Here is a 21,212-nt window from a genome sequence, read left to right as displayed (position 1 = left end):
TATGGTGCCACAAACAGAAAGCGTGGACCTCCCACATCAACATCAATCAGGACACTCTCTCCCTGACACAGGCCAGTCTGATGGGGGCAGTCCCCGAGAGTTTCCTTCGTCCTACGTGACTCCAGGCTTTGTCAAGTTGAGGTTAAAACCTAACGAGCAGGTGACATGGAAATGTCTCTTTCTAGAATTCTTGAAAGGACTAAAAACGGCTTTTGTGTTTTGGTCTGTAGGAGTGCTTTAGATGCACAGGTTTATTGTGATGCCACTCCTAGGAGGAGTATCTGACTGCAGGTCACATTGTATGATGGCAAAAGCTTCAGGTTCTCCTGTTCATCCGCCTGCCCCCACATGAAGGAAGCCTGGAGCTCACCAGCCCTGGGGAAGCACTGTTGCTCAGCTTCCTGGAATTGGTGGTCAGAATGTTGTTATGTGCTGCTTAAAGCCAACTCTAAAACTGCACAGTCAGGCTTCCTGAGTCCAGGGTACTGCCTTGCCTAGAGTAGCATTTCATTTCTTCTTGAGTTTTAGTTTTATTTTATTTATTTTTGTGTGTGAGCGTGAGTGTGTATGTGTATGTGTGCCTGTGGTGCGTGTACCTGTATGTGAGCATGTATGGAGGCCAAAAAATGACCTGAAGTGTTATTCCTCAGACTCTGTGGCACTGTTCACCTTATTTTTTTTAATTTATTTGGAGACGGGGGGGGGGGGGGGCTCTTTCACTGACTGAGACCTCCCCATGCAACATGTAAGCTAGGCTAGCTGGCCAGTGGGTCTCAGGGATCTGCCTGTTTCCTCCCCTCTGGTGCCAGGATTACAAGTACACACCATTCTGTCTGACTTGTTTTTAGGGTGTGTTTAGGAGACCTAGCACAGGTCTTCAGGCTTATAAGGTGAGCTCCTCACTTACTGAGCTGCCCCCAAGTCCAGGTTTCACTTCTGCTTCATTTTTTATACAATCTGGGCCCGGTAACTAGAAAGAGGCTTAAGCTTCAGGTGACCTATCCCTAAAGAGTGATTTTCAACCCATCAGCCAGTGTTTGTCTGGGCTCAGGAGTCAGCCTTCCACACGAGCAGGCAGCATTCAGATGTCTTCATTTCAGATGCAGGGCAGTGGAGGGCTGCAGATGGGCCTGGAGACCAGAGTCCAGCGCGATGCTCAGTTGCCAAGGACAGTTTCTGGTAGTCAAAGCATCTCCGCATGGGTAGAAATGTATTATTGATCCAACTCTGATCATTATCCTTTCTGTATCATTACACAAATATTCAACCATGTTTATTGTTTTAAAAATATACAGAGAGGGCAGACATTTACACAGTGATGTCGATTTCTGCCCTCTGCTTCATCCACACATACAAAAGCCAAGCACATGAGATTCGAGGCCGGTGAAGGTCCAGGTAAAGTGCCCCTCTGCTCAGCTCTGTTCAACCCTGATGGGCTTTCCTCCGCCCACTTTGCAGATGCTCTTTCAGAATTACACTTAGAGATTTGCACCTGAAGTCCAATTCCATACACAATGGGCTCATCTGTTTGCATCCAAAAAAGTCAGTACTGTAATCTCTGACAGTATGCAAAGGAAAACAGCTGTCTGCCTGGATTAAAGGCACAGAACTGGAAAGCCAGGACAAAGGTGTCCTGTGAGATAGAGCCCAGCTTGTCAACAGTGAGGGCCACACAGAGCAAGGCATTATCAGCTGAGGATGCCTTGGGGCAGCGCACACAGCTAGGAAAGCCTTTTAATCAGGAAGCTGTGAAGGGAAGGGAGTCGGGCGGGGGAAAGGCTGAATTTTGCCTGGTACTTTGTGGTGGGGGCAGTGTGCTAACTGTTGTGCTAAGGTTTGATTCTAACATCTCGATGAGCCTCTTTTCCTTCTGAGCCCTGGAGCGTGCATCCTATTTGCCTGGATTGTCCTTTTCCTTTTTCATGTCAACTGCTCTGTGGACTAGAGATGGGGAGAGTTACAGACACTTGGTGGATTCCAGTGTGTGCATTAATGAGGCTAGAGGATGCTCTTTTCAGGCTTAAGGTGTCCTGCAGCTCTGATTGTATCTGACTGTTCTTGCTACTGAACACAAGGGAGATGTCTGCTCCTCTGAGACTTGCATCTTGAAGTTTGGAAGCTCAAGGCATAGGTGAGGTTTGTATGACAAGGAACGCTTGATGCCTGGGAGACCTAGGCAGGGTCAGAGACAGGAAAAAGATTGATGGTTTGAAAGCTGTGGAAAGAATTTAAAACGGGAACCAAAGCAGAGAGAAAGGAGTCAGACGGTGTAGGAAAAGCCTCTTCTTATTGCTGCATCTGCCCTGCCCATTCTCTGTAGTCAAGTCCTGGAAGAGCCATTGCCTTTCAACAGGTTAAAATGAATTGTTGAGAAGTGGATTGCTACATTCTGCAGGGGAAAAGATCACATAAAGCAGGGCTTGCCTGAAGCTGATAGATGGTACAGGGTATGGATATAAAGGGAATGTTGTTGTGAAGCATCATGGGAGATGTTCTAGTACTTGAAGTGGAACCCAGATCCTGACACATGGCAGACAAGTATGCTGCCCCTAAGATATAGTCATGGCCCCTTTAAAAACAGCTTTTCATTTGAGACAAGGTCTTATAGCCAAGGTGCTTAGGGTGGCCTTGAACTGATCCTCCTGCCCCAGCCTCCAGTGTAGCTGGGATCGTAGTCCTACACCTGCAGGCCTGCCCCAAACTGAGCTTCTTAGAGATGTGACCCTGTGAAGAAATGGCTACCCACATCAGAAAGTGAACAGATGCACACGGCAGAAGAAAAGACAAGGTGGAAAAAACAGCAACCCACTGTGGTATGCCTTTGGATGTACATTGTTATCTTGCATCCTGTGTGTCCAGGTGTGTTGTACACTGGCTGTGACATCTGTGTGACTAGATGAGGGTCACCATTGGAAGCTGAAAGCCCAAGTAACAGCAGCTTAGATAATAAGCAAGATGACTCTTCTCTCATCAAAAGGAGTCTGGAGGTCAGTATCTTCCAGGGAGCATCGAGAGTCACTATAACTATTCTTCCTACCTTAGGTTAAGAACTCTCCCTTCTGGGGACCAGCGTGACAGCCTAATCACTGGCCATGGCATCCGTAGTTCAGCACGAAGCAGGGGCAGAGGGGAAAAGGGTAGGAGGAGACATTTTTCTGCTCCTCTGGTGTCAGCCGGAACTTAGTTGCACATCCATTCCCAGCAGTAGGGATGCTAGAAGCTCTCTTCTGGATAAGCACGTGCTCAGTCCCCAATCAGGGCTTTTATATCTAAGAAAAGAGGATGGACAGAGGCCACACGCAGATGTCACGATGTCCACCTGCCCCTTGGGTCTTCTTGAGCACTCTTGTCCTGGCGGCCCCTCATGGGGAAGGCTGTGCAGGGTGGGGTGCTGACGAAGGGTGAAGGAGGGGAGGGAGGCACTCCTCTGCTGCGGTTCTCCATCTCACTGGTGTACTACTCTAGAGAAGGTACTCCAGTTCATTCCGCATGCTCAGAGGGGAGGGAGACTTTCAGGATGCGATCCTTGCCACCTCTAAAGGTTCTGGCACAGTCTTTCCTTCAAGCCATTCTTTGCTAAGGCCTATGCTGAGGGAGGGAGACCCTGCAGTCTCTGCAGTCAAAGTCTAAGGTCTTTATGTAACAATGCTCCTGTCCTCCTCTGTCCCTGATGCAGGAGGTGAAGGCCAGACCAGAGGTGTCAGCATTGCAAGTCACCACAGGAAGCGCTTTATTCCAGGGCACACACCCATCTCTCAGGACTTCTGGGAAACAGAGAAGCAGCCTGGGCGGGGTAGAGATAGGCAGGATGCGTGAGGAAGATTGTCAAGTGACGGCTCATTCTAGCAGGAGCCTGCGTGGCTCCTAATGCATCCTAACCCAGGGCACCAGACAAAGGGCAATAGGCAGGGCCCTTGTGCTGCTTCAGGGAACCCCTCCCACCTCAGGGTCCTAGTGCTGGCTGGAGTGGGGTCCTCATGTTTTTGGCCTCTATCTGGGGTTCTCTCCTTCCATCTTGGATGCCGGCAGCGCACACATTGGCTGAAGCTGACTCGGTCAGTGGAGTTCCACTCCCATGAACCCACCTGGGAATTGTTTCCCCTAACTCAAACTCCTCAGTGCAGGGAGGAACCCAAAGGAGAGGGCACTGGGTGAGCCAGCCAGCCAGCTGTCGTCCCTAATAGTAGTAATCCAGTCCACCTGGTTAGAGAAGTGTACACTCAGTCCTTGTCCCTGTATGAACCCAGCCTAGATTCCCGTTCATGTCATTTTCCAATACAGGGAGGGGCCACAGCAAAACCTCAGAGGACGTACAGAGTCTGGCTCTTCCTGGTAAAGCTGCTTCTCTGTGTGTGTGACTGTAGTCTTTCTTCTCAACAAAGGAAGGGTTTTGACTAGTACTGAGCCGCCCTATATATAAAGGCAGGGGCCTTAACCTCTGTCCCTTCAGAGCCTGGCTGTCTAGTGACAGGCTCTTTAAAAGTGGTAATTAGGACGAACTCAGGTGGAATGTATACTTTTAAGAGGCAATCAGGACACAAGGTACATCCAGTGGCCTGGCCCTCTGAGGACACAGGAAGGGTGCAGGGCATCTACAAGCCTGGAAGACAGCATCAAGGGAAACCCACTTGGTTTGAACCTTGATCTGGGCTTCAAGCCCCAAGGGTGGGGTGGGTGTGGGACAATCAATGTATGTTTCTCAAGCCGCCACTCTGCTGGGCATTATTTTGTCATGACAGATCTAGAAAATGAGCATGATTAGAAATGAGTTTTGCCTTCCCAGTGAGAAGTTATTTTTGAGTGATGTGTAGATTGTATTTTAGGGGGATGGATTTGAGGGACATTCGATCCCATGATGGCTTTTTGTTTCATCAATGTCTCTAGATTTGTATACATTTGACTAGGTAAGAGCACACAGATGTGTGTGTGTGTGTGTGTGTGTGTGTGTGTGTGTGTGTGTGTGTGTGTGTTGGTTTATGTAAGCCAGACACAGCTCCACAGAGTTGGAGATGGGATGGTGGTCATGGGAAGCCCAGAGTAAACTGTCCTTTTCAGATGACCAAATTAGGCTTCCCATCCTCCAAAAGCTAAGCTACTTAGCACTGGACAGCAGGTCTCAGGGTACCTCTATTTTAGGACAAAGAATTACTCTCCCTTGGAGAAAGCTGTGTGCACTGAAAAGGGGCTAGCCTGGTAAGTGAGGAGTTGGAAGGAATGGGGACCATGTTTTTGTGTGACTTAAGGAAAATCACAGAGCAGGAAGTCCACTTGCCTGTTGTGGCTAATGCTTGACCTTGCACATTAATCTCTGCTCTTTGCAGAGACCTGGAAAATTGCAATTGTTCACACCAGCTGCCCCTGTGCAATAAACACAGAGGTGGCTGCAGGAGCTAGCAGGGGCTCTGTGGCTTGTGATCATACCTCCTGCTCAGCAACAGAATGGCCCTTTCTCAATGTCTCGCTGAGGGGACACTTTGGACCTCTGCATGCCCTATTTCCAGCTTTTAAGAACACTTGGTCTTTTTTTTTTTTTAAATGGGCATTTCATAAAATACAGTGTTCAATGTTCAATGTCAGCAATGTAATCCACTTATATGCATAAATTTCTTTTTATTATTAATTTTAATTTTGAGGAAGAATCTTCTTCAAACTGGCTGCCTTACAGTCTGAATATGTCTTCATCTATTTTGAGGCTTAAGGAATTAAAACTCCCAATTTCTGTCACTTGTCATTTTGACTTTCACCATCCCAAGGGCAAGGTTTGGGTCCTCAGAAAGAACCCACACTGGCTCCCTATGGCTTTGATAAGAGGGAGGTGTTGCTTCAGCTCAGGTCCCCCAACTGCTCTGTGTGGACTAGCTTAATTGTATCAAGGGCAACACAAGCCATAGACTAATTCTTTTAGAGGTAATATCATACTTTGAAAGAATGGCAGGACATCCTGTGAACCTCGGCTTTCACACACCCTACTTGCAGGGTGTGCTTAAGTTAAATTCCTGTTATTTCCTTATGGAGTGCTAAGATTTTAATCCTTTTATAGTACGCTATGTGCTTCGACTCCCAACGAAGGGAAACTCCTACTCAGGACAATTATATCCCAATTTACTGCTTATGTACCGATTTCTGATCTACAGGATTAGGCCTTAGGAGGTAATTAGTCTCTGTCAAATAAAGCTCAAACTGTGGAGAGCTGTGATTATATAAATCTTTGGAAGCCTTTGCGTGTGTGTGTGTGTGCAGATACATGGGTGTGTGTCTGTGGTGTGTTAAAAGTGAAAACTGTGTGTTCATCACTTACTGTTAGCACCATGAAACAATGATGTCATGTTATCATAAACCTGGAAACAATGTATTCAAGAGTTCTTTTCTGAAGGTCCGGGTAAATATGGTGTGTGTGTGTGTGTGTGTGTGTGTGTGTGTGTGTGCATTTAGTGCTAGGGATCAAACCTAGGCTCTTGTACATACTAAGCCTTGCTCTCCTACTGTGCTACATACACCCCATCTCAGAATATACTTTTGAATTCTGCTGCATTTCAAATTCTTCCTCCTTTCTTGAGCTGGGGTGGGATCTCCGAATAGCTCTGTCATGCTCTGGGTGACTTTTCACGGCTGTTAATTTCTGAGGAATTAATGTTAGCTATTTGAAGTCTGCTACTGAGATTGTGACTGCAGAATGGGAACAGCTCACCAAATTGTCATTTCTGTGCCATGGAGAACTTGGTGCTTCTCTTCCTCGGGAGGAGGTTGGACTGTCCCTTCCACACTGGCCTCTTCCTGTGGCTTACCTGATAAACCCTCTCTCTCTCTCTCTCTCTCTCTCACACACACACACACACACACACATACACACGATATACACCCACCACACACCACAATACGTACCACACACCATATACATGTACTGCAAACACACACACAAATATACCATACACACACACCACATCATATACAAATACCACAAACACACACACACCACACACCACACACCATATGCACACATCACAAACACATACACCATATACCCACACATGTACCGCACACACCACAAACATATATATATATATACCACATACACCACACACCATATACAAATACCACAAACACACACATCACACACATACAATCTACACACACCACAACCACACTACACACATATACCACACACACACCACAAACACACATATACACACACACCACACACCATATATACACACCATGAACACACACACATACACATACACACCACACTTCTCTGATTGGTTTGGCACATTTCTCTGATTTGGGACTCTGTAAAATTCTACTTTTTAATGAGCATATTTATCTATTTTCTGCTTTTCCCTGGCAATCAAGAGATTGAGTATGTTCTCTGTGATACTCCAGTCCCCAGAGAATGACAACTCATTGTAGACCCAATGCTAAGAGATAATAAATCCTGGCAAACTGCACCTGGTCAGCCTGGTGGACTTTTGCAAGCTGATTGATTGAATCCTGTGTTCTGAGTGGGAGCTCTGAGGCCATGGTTTCTCCCAGGGGAGTGCTAATTGCTGTGTGCAGGAATCCATCATCTTGGCCTACACCCATGAAACAGAAATCATGCAGCATTACAACAGACTCACACGATGGAGAGGGAAACCTGGGCTTAGAGTGGACTTACCAGGTGATCTCGGGTGAGACATAGCTGTCCCTGACCTTCATAACATGGGGACGACAAACATTGCCCACAGTAGCATATGCAGATGCAGAAACCAACCAGCAAAATGACTTGAAAACCCATAATGCCTAGAGTTAGGTGAGGGGTCATCATAGGCTGGGTTGTAACTCACCCACAACTCTCTTTGAAACACTGACCTCTTGTACCTCAAAATGTGACTACATTTGGGGACAGCATCTATCTTCAAGGAGGTGAATAGCCCTCACTGAGGCCATTTGGGTGAATGGTAATCCAGCAGGGCTGGGCCCTGTTAGGAGGGGGACTCTTAAGTATGCAGTCACAGGGATATTCTTCACCATACAGGGACACAGTGGGAAGGCAGCCATCTGAGACTGAAAGAGAAGACTCAGGAGAAACCGGCCTTGCTGACTCCTCTGTTTCAGATTCTTTCAGATGAGAGGAAACACATCTAAGCTGTGGTGTTCTGCCACAGTGACCTCACCTGATGGATGGTGTTCATTCAGTCCTGTTGATGGTGGGTGGGCAGACCTGAGGACTTCCACTCAGACTTGGTGTCTGTTAGAATCTGTAAGTGTGCAAGCTGAGCTGTGAGTTGTCATAACACTACCAGAGGCTTGAGATACTCTTTCGGGATTTTCTTCAGTTGTTAGCAGTTCTGTAACTTTGTAAATAAGATTATATCTCTTACCTTTGCCTATCAAATGATCTGTACAAGAAAACCCATGGAAGCGTGTGAGGAAGATCTAGTTCATGCTCAGTAATCAAGACTGGTTAGAGTGAGGTCTTTTGGCAGGGCTACCCGAATGCTACCATAACAAGGTCAGACATACTGCCAGAGGCCACTACCTGCCTGGATTTCTGCAAGGTGAAGCTGCATTTCAGGAAAGCAGCATCAGAAACATCTGTAGTGGAGTAGAAACCTGACTAGGACCATTGCTCTCTAACCAAACCTTAGGAGGAGAGATTAGAAGCACAAGATATCCTGGCACTCAGGGAGAGCAGTTTCTTCAGTATGCTTGTGGCATTTGCAGATTTCTGTGACATGTCCTATTAGTTTGATAAAGTCTCTGTTTAGGGGGAAAGGGTTAATTGGCCAGGGTCATTTTTCAAGTTGTGTGTGTGTGTGTGTGTGTGTGTGTGTGTGTGTGTGTACGTGTATGTGTCTCCATGGTCCCCATGTGTAAGAGAGAGAAGAAGAGAGGACAGTCATTGTGATAGATAGACAGATATATGATGGATCAATGATGAGTAAAATGATTTCTAGAAGGATGGAAAGACAGATATATGGATGAATGGATGGATAAATAAACGAATGGCATGGCAGATGGGTGGGTGGGTGGATGGATGGATGGATGGATGGATGGATGAAGTGATACATGAATGGATGGAATGATGGACAGATGGCTGGATTAATGAACACATGGACAGACAATCAAAACAGATAAATAAATAGACAGATAGTGGTAGGTAGGTAAGTAGGTAGATAGATAGATAGATCATAGGAAGATAGATAATGTCCAGGTAGATGATGTAGTAGTTAATGTCAGTTGCCCAACCTGGTAAATTTTGATTTTTACTTCCTGTAAGACAAGGTCTTCCAAGTGATAAACTCAAGAGTAGAAGTCTGTGGGGTTGGTGGGGGATTGTGGTCCATTGTTCACAGGAGATATTGTGGTTATGGGAGCCTTTGTTTTCTTGAGCAAATGGTCAGGAAGTCAGGGTTGTCTTTATTCTCTAATGGAGCTGCCAACTTTTACACAGAATCTGCTGAGTAGTGTGGGCATGCCCCTATTCTTGACCACCCCGTGATCAGATTCAGCGTTTTATTGTCCATGCAGAAGGAAATGACATTCTTTCAGAACTCCAAATAATGTCTGTGCAATCCTAGGCTGGAGTGTTATGGAAAAATACTGCTTGTTCAGAGTGATAAAACTCATCATTGGAGGTGGCTGATGTAGGTTTTTCCAATTCAGGCAGTAGAATCCTAAATAAAAGTGTCAGGTAGAGCCCACCCAGTCCAGATACAAGCCTTCAAACATCTTTATGAGATAGTCAATAGAGATGAAAGGAAAGGGTTGAGCTGCCAGGTGGGAAGGACAAAGACTTTTTACCTGCTGCTTATATAGACATATCACTCTCTCATGGATAGAGCAGCTGTGCAGAGAGGCCCCTGCTGTGTTCCTGGCTATGGTGACTGGGGTGGGCCCTTCTGCAGTGTCCAGTCTCTCTCTATCCCCTGACTGTGAGTAATGCCCAGCACAGGTGGCATGGGTGATTGGTTCCTACTGACTGTGTTTTGCGTATATTTTCTGTGGTTTGAATCACACAACTGGGACCCTGTCTATAACAAACCAGACATACTTAGCTGCCTAGGCTGACCATGAAGCATCCATAATGGCATGTGTCCATTTTCCTCTAAATTAGGGCAAAAGTAACCTGTGAATCAGACCAATAAGTAGGTGCAGAGACCCCAGGGCTTAAGTGCCTCATGCTTGCTCATACCCTTCTAACCTGCTTCTGCAGCCCTGGCCACATAGAGCCTGATACTGTTTATATTAAAGTTTAATTTGTAATAAGGTGTTGATCTGCATAACGGGGGGAGGGGGGCTAGGGGAGGAAGTGATTTGACTTCCAGGTTAAAAAAGGAAGCCCAGAACTGTGTTAGCTACAAATCTTCCCCTGGGTCATGGTGGTTAGAGACAATCCTTAATGTCACTCTTACCTAGACTTCTATTGTATGGTAGTTTTACATGGAAAGACGCAAACGAACATCTATCCAACCCTGGGACGACAAGAACAGATCAAAGAAAACATGTCCACTCGAGTCTAGCTTTGTCAACCAGTGCATTTACTGAGTTTGCTACAGAGACCTGAGTGAGGGGTTACATATAGAAGTGTGGGTAACTCAGAGGCAGCTGCATTATCAAAAAGCCCACTCAGCATGAGTGACAACTCATGAAAACCATATCCCTGGCAGACAGCTCTGTTGAATAGCCTCCCTGCCCTAGAAACTATTTACTGCCTTTATAATTTTGTGGAGGGGCCTAGTGAATTTTGTGCTTTGCATGAGCTTCTGAGTCTTCTGAGCCTCCCTCTTCCCTCCGGAAGGGAATCTTTCAATTTGGAGGGATTAGCTGCTCAGTACTCTACTTCATATTAGTCTGTCCATGACACTGGTGGCTAGAAAAAGAAATTATTTTATTTCTATATTTAAAAAAAGGGAAACCAAGAACCAAGGCTGTTAAGAACCTTCCCTGGGGTCACAGCAGCTGAAGCAATCCGTGAATCTGACTCTAGCTGGGCCCCACACCTCTAGTGCTTCTGAGGAGGGTCTGACAGGAGGATCCAGTGCCACACTCCAAAGAGGCTAAGGGCACTGCTGGAACATGATGTACATGTTTTGCTTATTCCCTAGCCAGATGAGAGTGGCAGCCAGTACCTAGTGTAGGGTAGGGTTGAGAAACCTGCCCAGTTTCCCATTGTCAGTGGGGAATCCTTGGCCTACTTTGTCCTCACCCTGGTCTTCTCTGCTGTGTCCTTACCCTCTTCCAGGTCCCAGGCCCTAGGGTCAGTGATACGAGGTTACACCTGTGCCTTGCTGATCCTTCTCTGGGTATCTGTGTCTGGATGCCTGCACCCTGTTTTCTCTACCTCTTCTCTGAGGCCCACCCCTTTAACAATCAATGCTTTCTGTGCCATTCTCCTGTGGTCACATCTCTATCTTCACATCTTCCATCATCTGTGAACCATGCACCTCTGGCTGTCCCCACAGTGGCTTTGACTACTCACTTCCCAGCCACACTTCCTTAGAGACCTGTTGTGAATCCATGATAGAGGTGGAGGTGGTGAGAACAAGGACCCACTGGCCAATAGAAATTACCACAGGGCATGCCGGTGTCTTAGACCTCAGGCTAGAAGTGTTTGCTCACTTGACAGAGTTATTCACAACCAGCAGCTGCTAATTGAACACCCATTCGGTGTCAGGCCCTAGGAGAGCTGCTGGAACAAGGCAAATGTAGCCCCTTCCTTCCCAGGCTCACAGCCTGGAAAGGGAGGTGACAGTGAGGACAAACCAGGGATGTAAAGAAAGAATTAGTGCAATGGAAGTAATGGATAATGAAGGCTACAGTGAATCACAATGAAGGCTTGGTGTGTGTGTGTGTACACATGCACATGCATAGTGTGTTTTCAATGAATACTATATATGCAGGGAAACAAACCCTAGGGGCTTTGGCCTTCCTGTCTACAATGCTGAGAGCTTTATGATATCAACAGCAAGAAACAAAACAAAACAAAACAGACTGAGCCCTAAGCTCTGCTCTGGAGTGAAGGAGAAGAGAGGCTCTCCTCAGAGTCACCTTGCCTCTGAGCTGTCATAATCACTAGGGACACTCAAAGGGGACCTTGGGAGGTTCCAAAGATGGAAGAGGCTCTGGATATTGGAACCCAGATGTGGTGCTCCTAAACTCTTGTGGCTATTCTTTGCGGCTGTTAATTGTATGCTCAGAGCTGGCCTGCCCTGGCTGCCAGGACCCCGTGGAACCTTTGCAAGCCCTTCACTGGCACCAACTCTTTGCCATCAGATCTGATGAGCTGTCTGTCTGTCTTCTTCTTTCCATCACTTTGGTCCCTGGCCCCCTTGGTACATGGAGCTCATTGCTTCTCCTGTGACACTTGCCCTCAAGGAAGGCAAGACTCTGAAGTAAACACGAAGTGACAAATTCTTAAATATCAGAAGTTGCTCTGTAAAGCACTGTAATATTTCTCAGATGTGGGTGGGATCAATAAATCACTTTTGGTGGAAGATATTAGTTTAAGATGTAATTGTAAAATTGATTTTTATGACCTGTCCTTACTACTGCATCTTGGATCCCCTAAATATACATAATTTTCTGTATCTTCATTTATCATTTGTCAAAACATAAAATTATTGGTTTTTTCTCATTATTACAAAAGGGAGAAGATGGATCAGGCCCTTCAAAAACTGTGGGCTGCAGCAACATTTTTAAATCTGAAAAAAAAAAAACCTTTCCCAACCTCCCTTGAATTGCAACTAATTTCCTCCATTGCCATCACTTTGCGGTGGATGTAGGGTCTCCTCTGGGAGGGAAGGATCAGAAGTATAAAACTCCTGTGACAAATAACTCACAGAGCTACAGAGCCAGACAGTGTTGATGATAGCCCAGAGCTAGGGCCACTGCATATCTGTCATTCTTGCCTTTCATACTTCTCAGTATCTGCTTGGGTTGCAGGCAACTCCTGTCATTTCCTGTGGTACTGCCCACTGCATTCACTGCAGTGTGGATCAATATGCCAAGGATTACTTGATCTGGAGGAATGCAGCAGAAGCATTCCACCATCTTCTCTGTCTGTTGGGCCCCATGGATCACGAAGGATGTCCCTCAACATTCCCTGTACAATGCACTCTAAGTTTCAGCTTCTGCAGTCATGGTAGTGAGTTAAAAAGAAAAGTTCATTGATTTAGGTCACAAACCCATCACACTAACAAGGCTCACAAGGCCAGGAGCAGATCTCTGGCTCCCAGATGGAAGAGTGCCCAGAGTGCTCCAGGCAGAGCTGCTCAGTCTCTAAGAAAATTGAGAGGAGCCTGCTTAAGGATCTGCAGTGGAAATTCTGTACTAAAGGCATCTGAAACAAGTGTGGGTACTCCTGCATGTCTGTCACCTATCATCTATTTACCACCTACCGTCTATCTGTCTGTCTGTCTGTCTGTCTGTATCTATCTATCTATCTATCTATCTATCTATCTATCTATCTATCTATCTATCTATCTGTCTGTCTATCTACCTATCATCTATTTACTACCTACCAACTGTCTGTCAGTCTATCTATCTATCTATCTATCTATCTATCTATCTATCATCTATTTTCCATCTACCTATCATCTTTCTATCAATAATCTATCTTATCTATCTTCTATCTCTCTCTATTATTTATATTTATCATCTATCATTTCTATTATTCCTCCCCTCCACACTCTTGGTTTTATCTAGATAGTCTCTCTGCTCCATATGCAAGTCCAGGGTGGCAGTGAGGCTTTTGCACAGGTCCAGGGAAGGTGGGAGCTGCTGCTGGTTCCGGCTCTGGCTTACATTAATCTTAGTTCCTTTTGATTACCTCCTCTGTAGATAGGAGTTTGGGTCTCAACTCAACTTCCTTTTAAAAAGGAGTAACAACCTGGCCTCTCTCTAGGCTTAACAAATGAGCAGGCTCGCCCTGTGGGCACCTTCCATTCAACTACATAAGTCATGCCAAGTCTGGGCTGGGGCCCTAGTGTCTGCATTCAAAAACAACAAAGAAATGATTCTTCTGATGAGGCTGGTATCCAGCCTTCACTGGGTTGGAGGATGTAAAAAGATGTCCCCTCTCCCTTCTCTTGCAGGAGGATTTTGCTTACCTTTTTTACTTTTGGTCACTGCTCAGGAAGTACCCAGCACAAAGGCACAATCAACTCAAGTCATCACTTGGTGCTGGCTCCTATCCTGTCCTCAGCAACCCTGTCAGTGTGAGCCAGTTGGCTTCTCTGCCTTAGTCGATACACCACTCAGTTTGCCTTGCAGAATCACAATGTATGATTTATGGAAGTGCGATCTTACGGTGATGGTCAAATAGTGTCATTTGGTTATGAAAATGGCCACGACTGGAGCCTAGAAAACAATGAGCAAATTCATTAGCAACACAAAGATCTAAAATATCCCTCTGTCAGCTCTGAACACAGTGACCGTCAACTAGCACTGTAGAAAGTGTCAAGACTGTGTCAGTGACTTTCATCATCCTGCTAGTGTACCCATCCTGGGTAGTGTAGCAGGAATCTTAAATGGTCTTATTAATAAAGTCAAATCCAAGGCCAGTTATTGGGGTGAATGCTGGAAGATCAGAGAAGCAGAACAAGCCACAGCTTCCTCACCTCGCCAATTCCTCAGCTGATCCTGTTTCCTCAGACTGGAAGCCCCTGAGTCCTCATCCAAATGGGTCTCAGCTGAACTGCTGCCCCAAAGCCTGAACGCTTAACCAGCCAAATGCTTCTAGTTTCTGGTCCTCACGCCTTATATATTTTTCTGCTTTCTGCCATCACTCCCTGGGATTAAAGGCTCACTTTCTGGGATTAAAGGTGTGTGTCACCATGCCTGGCTGTTTCCAGTGTGGCCTTGAACTCACAGAGATCCAAAGGGATTTCTGCCTCTCAAGTGATAGGATTAAAGGCATGTGCTACCACTGCCTATCCTCTATGTTTAATATTGTGACTGCTGTCTGACCCCAGATAAGTTTATTAGCGTGCACAATATTTTGGGGAACACAATACCACCACAGGGTAGAGTTCAGATAGAGTGCTGCAGATTCTGAATGTCTGGAACTTTGCACCATGCTCCCCTGGATTTTACTTTACAAACAGGGCCTTGTCTTGGGATGGGTGAACGAATACCTGAGGGCACACCATGGTGGGCACCGTGCCTCACATTTCTAGGCTGCTGCCTACTCTGCTCTTCTATTTTCAGCGAGGTGGTCACCCTATATGTCTGTTTTTGTTTTTGATACAGATGGGCAGAAGAAAGTCCAAGAAGAATTCGACATTGACATGGATGCACCAGAGACAGAGCGTGCGGCTGTGGCCATCCAGTCTCAGTTCAGAAAATTTCAGAAGAAAAAGGCTGGATCACAGTCTTAGTGGGGAAGCTGCTTCCTATTCCATCTGAAGACACCATGTTCAACCACCATCCAGCGAGAGACAAAAAGAGCAATACCCTAGAGAGGAGTCACCCACAGTACACACCCCGCTGCAAACCTCATGCATGTACAGAAACCCGTAGTATGTATGCCCCTATAGAAAGGTGTACACAATGAAATTGTGAGTAGCTTAACCTGATTATCTCCATTACGATTCATCTGCAACTATTTTCCCTGATGTTGTAATAAAAAGGAGGTAGGATGAGCGATTCCAGTGTCTGCTTTTATTTCTCCCATTAGATGAAGCAGGAAAGTGCTCCTCAGGTTAAAGGCAACTGCAAGCCAGGTGTCTCTTGTATTCTTCTTGAAGCTTAGAGGTATAACAGAGTGAGTGACCTGTTAGGGTGGAGCTATTTATCCTCAACCTAACAGTGCCTGTCTCATTTATAGAGTACTAAGTGTCAACAGGTGGTGGCTGCATTTCCTCAGTGTAGGAGTGTAGTCTGTACCTTTGACTGCCCCAGATTCAGAATTTATAACCTATCCAGAAGAGCACAAAGTATGGGAGGGCCGTGTGTCTGTGGTTGGAATGTCACCCAGGTGTATCCAGCAAGTACATTTCAGATCTGCAAAGGGTTGCCCCGCCCCCCAAGGGCCATCTTTGCACCTGTGTAGCTCCAAGCAGCAAGCACATGCTCCAGGCTCCTTCCAGGCTCCTACATCAAAATCTCCGAGAAGAAGCCTGGCTTTTCTCCAGTGCAAACCTTGCAGGCGTATGGCTTCATATGCCTTGGGGAGCTCCTATGGATAGCAAAAAGGTCCATTTCATGGGAAGCATGGCTCCACAGTGTCAAGAGCACATGCAGTTTGGTAGGGTGTGACTGTGAGCTGGCTTTGGGAAGCAAGCACCAGGAGCATCAAATGCCTGTGTTGCCTGTGGCTGCTCATTTGAGTATTGCTGTGAGAGAACCTGAAACAGAAGTGACATTTTGCCCAGCACCTGAGAATGCTCTGTGCTCTAGGAAGGTACCATGGATGCTGTGGACTTGGCTGTGTGGCTCTGGGTGTGCCGTAAGTACTCGTGGGAGGAGGGGCAGAGTGTCTGAGTGTGCACACCTGCATGCTGGCCTGTGGGTGAATGATGTGGGAGTGAGGTAACAGCTGGAGCTGGAGGGGATCCTGTTCTGTCACAAAGCCCTTCTGCTGGTGTTAAGAGCACAGGCTGAGAAAGACTGGAACCCATAAGATGTCCTGTCACACAACTCCAGCTAAAATGTGCTTGTTGTCTTGTGTAAGGACATCCCTCCTGCTAGGTCTTCCTGTGGCTGCTGGGGTGGGGGTGGGAGGCTCTGCTTGAACTCTCCTGATGACTTCAGTTAGTGAACACTACACAGGATCATTTCTGCAATGACAAACAATGATGGCTAAGCGGGACTCCTGATGGGCTGGTCCCCATTGAGAAGAAGACAGTAGGTTGAAAAGACACCCCAGAAAGAGCAGCTGAGATAGTCAGGGTGGGGTATAAATGTCACAGAAATTAGATGGCTTAAGATGTCATCCTCAGGGCTCCCTAAGGCTGCTAATGTAAAGAAAGCTGGGACCCAAATGCTTGCACATGTAATTACCATAGTTATCTGTACCTTTGCGCCCAGAGCCACAACTTCCCCCATCCTCTGACTTTTTGATCTAAAGGAAGGTCTAGTCTTATGGGGGATGGTCTGACCCTGATAGCTAGAGGCCACCCTAGCTCTAAGGAAGATATTGCCTCCTGGGGGACTCTGTGTAAAGCATTGTAGGCTAATGGATTGGTTCTTCTGATGACCCCAAGAGTCTGGGAGTTCTCCCACAGCCTGGTAGGGAAATAAAGGAACTATGAGGTTTGGAGAGGTCCCTCAGAGATTCTGATATGTGTCTTCCATTGCAGCAGTAGGGCAAGGGTGTAACTGCTTCCCTTTGTGCCCTAAGGACGAGTTTAATTTTTCACTTCCCAGGTAGACTCTCAGCTGTTGGGGTGGTAGTGAGACATTTGCTTCCCACCAAAAGCATGGGTTGGGTGTGTGGAGTCTGAGGTCTGAGGTCTAGGTGTTGCAGAGCAGAGGAAGCAGCTTGTAGTCCCAGGCCAAAGAGGACTTATACTACTTGTGGGATGCAGTATTCATCTCAAAAAAAGAAGGAGCCCCCTCAGGGCATGCCACATGGTGTCTGCAGCTTGGAGCAATGAATGCTGATTCAATTATGGTCCATCCACTGAACTATTATGAGCTAGCACTTGGTGTTGTCGTTGCAAGGCAGGACAGGGTGCTTGCAGGCAGGCTGGTGGGGGAGGGGTAGAGAATCACAGATGTGGAGGATAGAGACAGGTAGAACAGGGAACAGTGAGTGGCAGCTAACCAGTGACCGGGAGACCCACATGCACCGTCCCCAGGGATGCAACCCCACTGCAATGTTGGCAGGTGGCACAGAGGAGGTAGGCAAAAAAGATACTCTGCTCTAGGACCACAGTGGGTGTCGTATGATCACCAGAAAACCACGTAGGACTCCAAGCACCCAAGTGTTGAAAATGGGCCCATCTTTGATTTGTAAGTTGGCCAGGCCTCTATGGAAAACTTATCCTGCCATAATATGGTAGTTCCTTAACATCAATATGCTGATAAAAAATCTTGCTTTGTGGTTGTCTTAGTAGTGTTCCTATTGCTGTGAAGAGACATCATGACCATGGCAACTCTTATAAAGGAAAACTTTTAATTTGGGCTGGCTTATAAGTTCTGAGGTTTAGTACATTATTATCATGGCAGGAAATGTGGCAGCGTGCAGGCAGACATGGTGCTGGAGAAAGAGTTGAGAGTTCTATATTGGGATTGGAAGGCAGGCAGGAAGAGAGAGAGAGAGAGAGAGAGAGAGAGAGAGAGAGAGAGAGAGAGAGAGAGGAGAGAGAGGAGAGGAGAGAGAGAGAGACTGGGCCTGGCTTGAGTATTTGAAACCTCAAAGCCCACCCCCAGTGACACACTTCTTACAACAAGGCCACACCTACTCCACACCAAGACCACACCTCCTAATAGTGCCATTCTCTATGAACCTATGGGGGCCATTTTCATTCAAATCACCATAATGATGTGGCTGTAAAAATGTTAATAATTTAAAATAAAATAGGTAAAATACACATGTGTCTACTGGCAAAGCCAAGGCATCCTTATTAATACTCTTTATCCTGGCTCAGCTCAAACCATGAGTCTCTGCTGTTTATGGCCACATCCATTTGGACCAACAGATCCTCACCCAAGATAGGATCAACCAATCAAGTTCTTTCTCCTGAGAATTTGAGCCCATGATCATACGACTTGAGGCTTACATACACGATGTTGATTTGAGGCTCAAAGAGGTAGTGTAATAAGTTAAAGCTGGAAAAAAAGCATTCAAGTTTTAAAAAAATTGTTATTGCTAATGAAATTATTATTATTTGCAAGAATCTGTAAAAGGCCCTTTGGAAGGAGGTTCAGTAGCATACAGAGTCAAGACTCAGGATACACAAGCCCATGAGAGATAGAGGGGCAGCCCAGGCTGAGTTAGTCATTTGATTGCTATGAACAGGAACCCACTCACAGTAGCTAAAAAAAAAAAAAAAGAAACTCCAAAAATAGAACATTCAAGACATCCAAGAAAAAAAAAAAAAAAAAAAAGAACACCACAGGCAGGCAGAATTTCATGAGATTTATAAATAACCTGGGGCACAGTGGGAAAGAAGTGACATCTTCGACATCATCATCTTCGCAACATTTTACAACTTTCAGTAAAGTTTACAGTTTTCTTTAAATGTATCTTGAACATTTCTTTTTGTTCTGTTTGTGGACATTGCCCAGTCTTTGTTGTCCTTCTACTTGGGAACTTTAAACAAAGTGTTCTGCAGCTGCCTTTGCTGCTGTCCAAGAGAATGATTGATTGCTGAATAGTTTGCTCCGTGAGTATTCACCCGAGTGAGCCGTGTGACGTGATGATTTTTAGTAACTTCCTGTAGCTTTGCAGGGAGACAGCCCTATCAGCTGCAAACAATAACATTGTCTCTTCTCTCTTCTTTCCCGTGACTTTGAACTCCCTTGCTTTTCCTCTCTTCTCTTCATTATGATCCATCTCCACATCTTGCAGAAGGTTGGCATCATTTCAGTGTCAGGGTGATGGTGTCGCGCTGTCTCCCAAGAAAGCCCTATACAGGGGTCATACCTTTGAGGCTGAGTGGTTTTTGACTTCAGATAGTCATCTTTTAAAATTCTTATAAACCTCTAAAGTATTATTGGATGTATATATTTTATTGAAGAGTAACCTGGATAATTTAGCATGATTATAACAAGAGGCTGGAGAGGGAGGGAGGGCTTAGTGTGAGATTTTCCTAGGGTTTGTGTTTGAGGGGAGGATTCATTCTAGTGTTGGGTTTAGGAGATCGCAACCTATGTCACAGATGACCAGGGCACTGTGCCTGGACTCTGCTCTAAAATACTCAGTGTCTTAGTCAGTTAGGAATGCTGTGAGAAAACATCATGGACTTTTCTGACTTAAAGTGTTGGCATTTGTCTTCACATTTCTGGAGGCTGGAAGTCCCAGGTCAAGATGCTAACAGGCTTGGTTCCTGGCTGTTAGCTAGCTGCTTTATTGCTATTTATTTCACTGAAGAGAAAGAAGGAGGAAATAAAGGGAGGAAAAAGGAGACAGACAGAGATAAACACACAGAGAAACAGAGAGACACAGAGTTGAGACAGAGACAGACAGAGAAGATAATGTCCTTTCTTCTTTATTTTTGAACCTAAGCTTGAACTCACCTTCCCCTTGTCTCAACTTCTCAAGGACTGAGTGGATGTGCCACTGTGCCAGACCCCTTTGCTATTCTTGTAGGACACTAATCTCATCACAGAAGTCCTAGCTTCATGGTGTTGTTTAAGCTTAGTCATGTGCCAAATTCTCCACCTCCTAATGTCCTAATATTGAGGGTTAGGGCTTCACCGTATCAGTTTAGGGCTGGGAGCACATGGTTGGCCTGTGCCATCTGGCTCACTTTAGGGCTCCGTGTTACATAATGGGATCAGACCAGAGAGCGATTGTTCTTTGTTTACTGCTCAGTTGATTCTCCACAGGCTTTGGCCTTATGCTCACTGGCTGCCTCTGTCCACTTTTGATTGTTGACACTGCTCTGGTTTCCTTACAGCTGTGAGGAGCTCCTCTGCTTTCTGTGGCATTGCCCTTTAGAGGTTCTTTGTTCTTTTGTTAAAAGGAGCATAATTGAATAAGAATTGGGAGAAAGCAGACTGCTCTGGTGTATGTAACCTTTCCAGGAGTTAGAGGGCTGCAGAACCGGATAGTGATGCGTTGGGCAGGACACACACACACACACACACACACACACACACACACACACACACACACACACCCTCAGAAGTAGGACCCTGTGATGTTCTTTGGGTAACACCTAGGACTGTTAAAAGCAAAACTATGCACTCTTTTCTCTCTGAACTGTAAAGCCAATTTGAATATGAGGATCTTGCAGCCTCAAAGGCTGCCATACTCATTATTTCAAAGCTGCAGGTCCTCCACACCCCAGAGTTGAAAGGCTAGGAAGCACTTCTCTGTGAGTGCTTCCAAGGCTTTCATTGGGGACCTTCTTGTGGGCCTTGACTACATGATCACTTCCCCAGACTGCCTGAGATCTGACGGCCCACAGCAGTTACTGTAGATCAGTTCTTGTTCAAGGCCAGGCTCTGCTTCTGCCTTAGCCAGGTGAGTTCCTGCCATGAAGCACCTGGACACCTGGGAAACCACAGCTTCTGTTGACCAGAGAGGAGCCTACTCTCCCTGCTGTGTTCTCATGTAA

At 46.0% G+C, this 21,212-nt stretch overlaps 1 protein-coding gene across 2 annotated transcripts in view; it reads left to right on the top strand.

The window, feature by feature from the left end:
- Positions 1-15,629, top strand: part of Pcp4 (Purkinje cell protein 4) — a 66,805-nt gene extending 51,176 nt beyond the window's left edge. For both annotated transcript variants that reach the window (XM_059277310.1, XM_059277311.1), the window contains one exon: positions 15,232-15,629. In XM_059277310.1, coding sequence (XP_059133293.1) covers positions 15,232-15,359 — 128 coding nt within the window. In that variant the 3' untranslated portion in view covers positions 15,360-15,629. The remainder of the gene's footprint in view (positions 1-15,231) is intronic.
- Positions 15,630-21,212: the final 5,583 nt, after the last annotated feature.

Source organism: Peromyscus eremicus, chromosome 12 (assembly GCF_949786415.1).
Source record: "Peromyscus eremicus chromosome 12, PerEre_H2_v1, whole genome shotgun sequence".
Classification (NCBI taxonomy): domain Eukaryota; kingdom Metazoa; phylum Chordata; class Mammalia; order Rodentia; family Cricetidae; genus Peromyscus; species Peromyscus eremicus.
The sequence above is the reverse complement of the archived record's forward strand: the minus strand, read 5'-3'. Positions and strand labels throughout refer to the sequence as shown.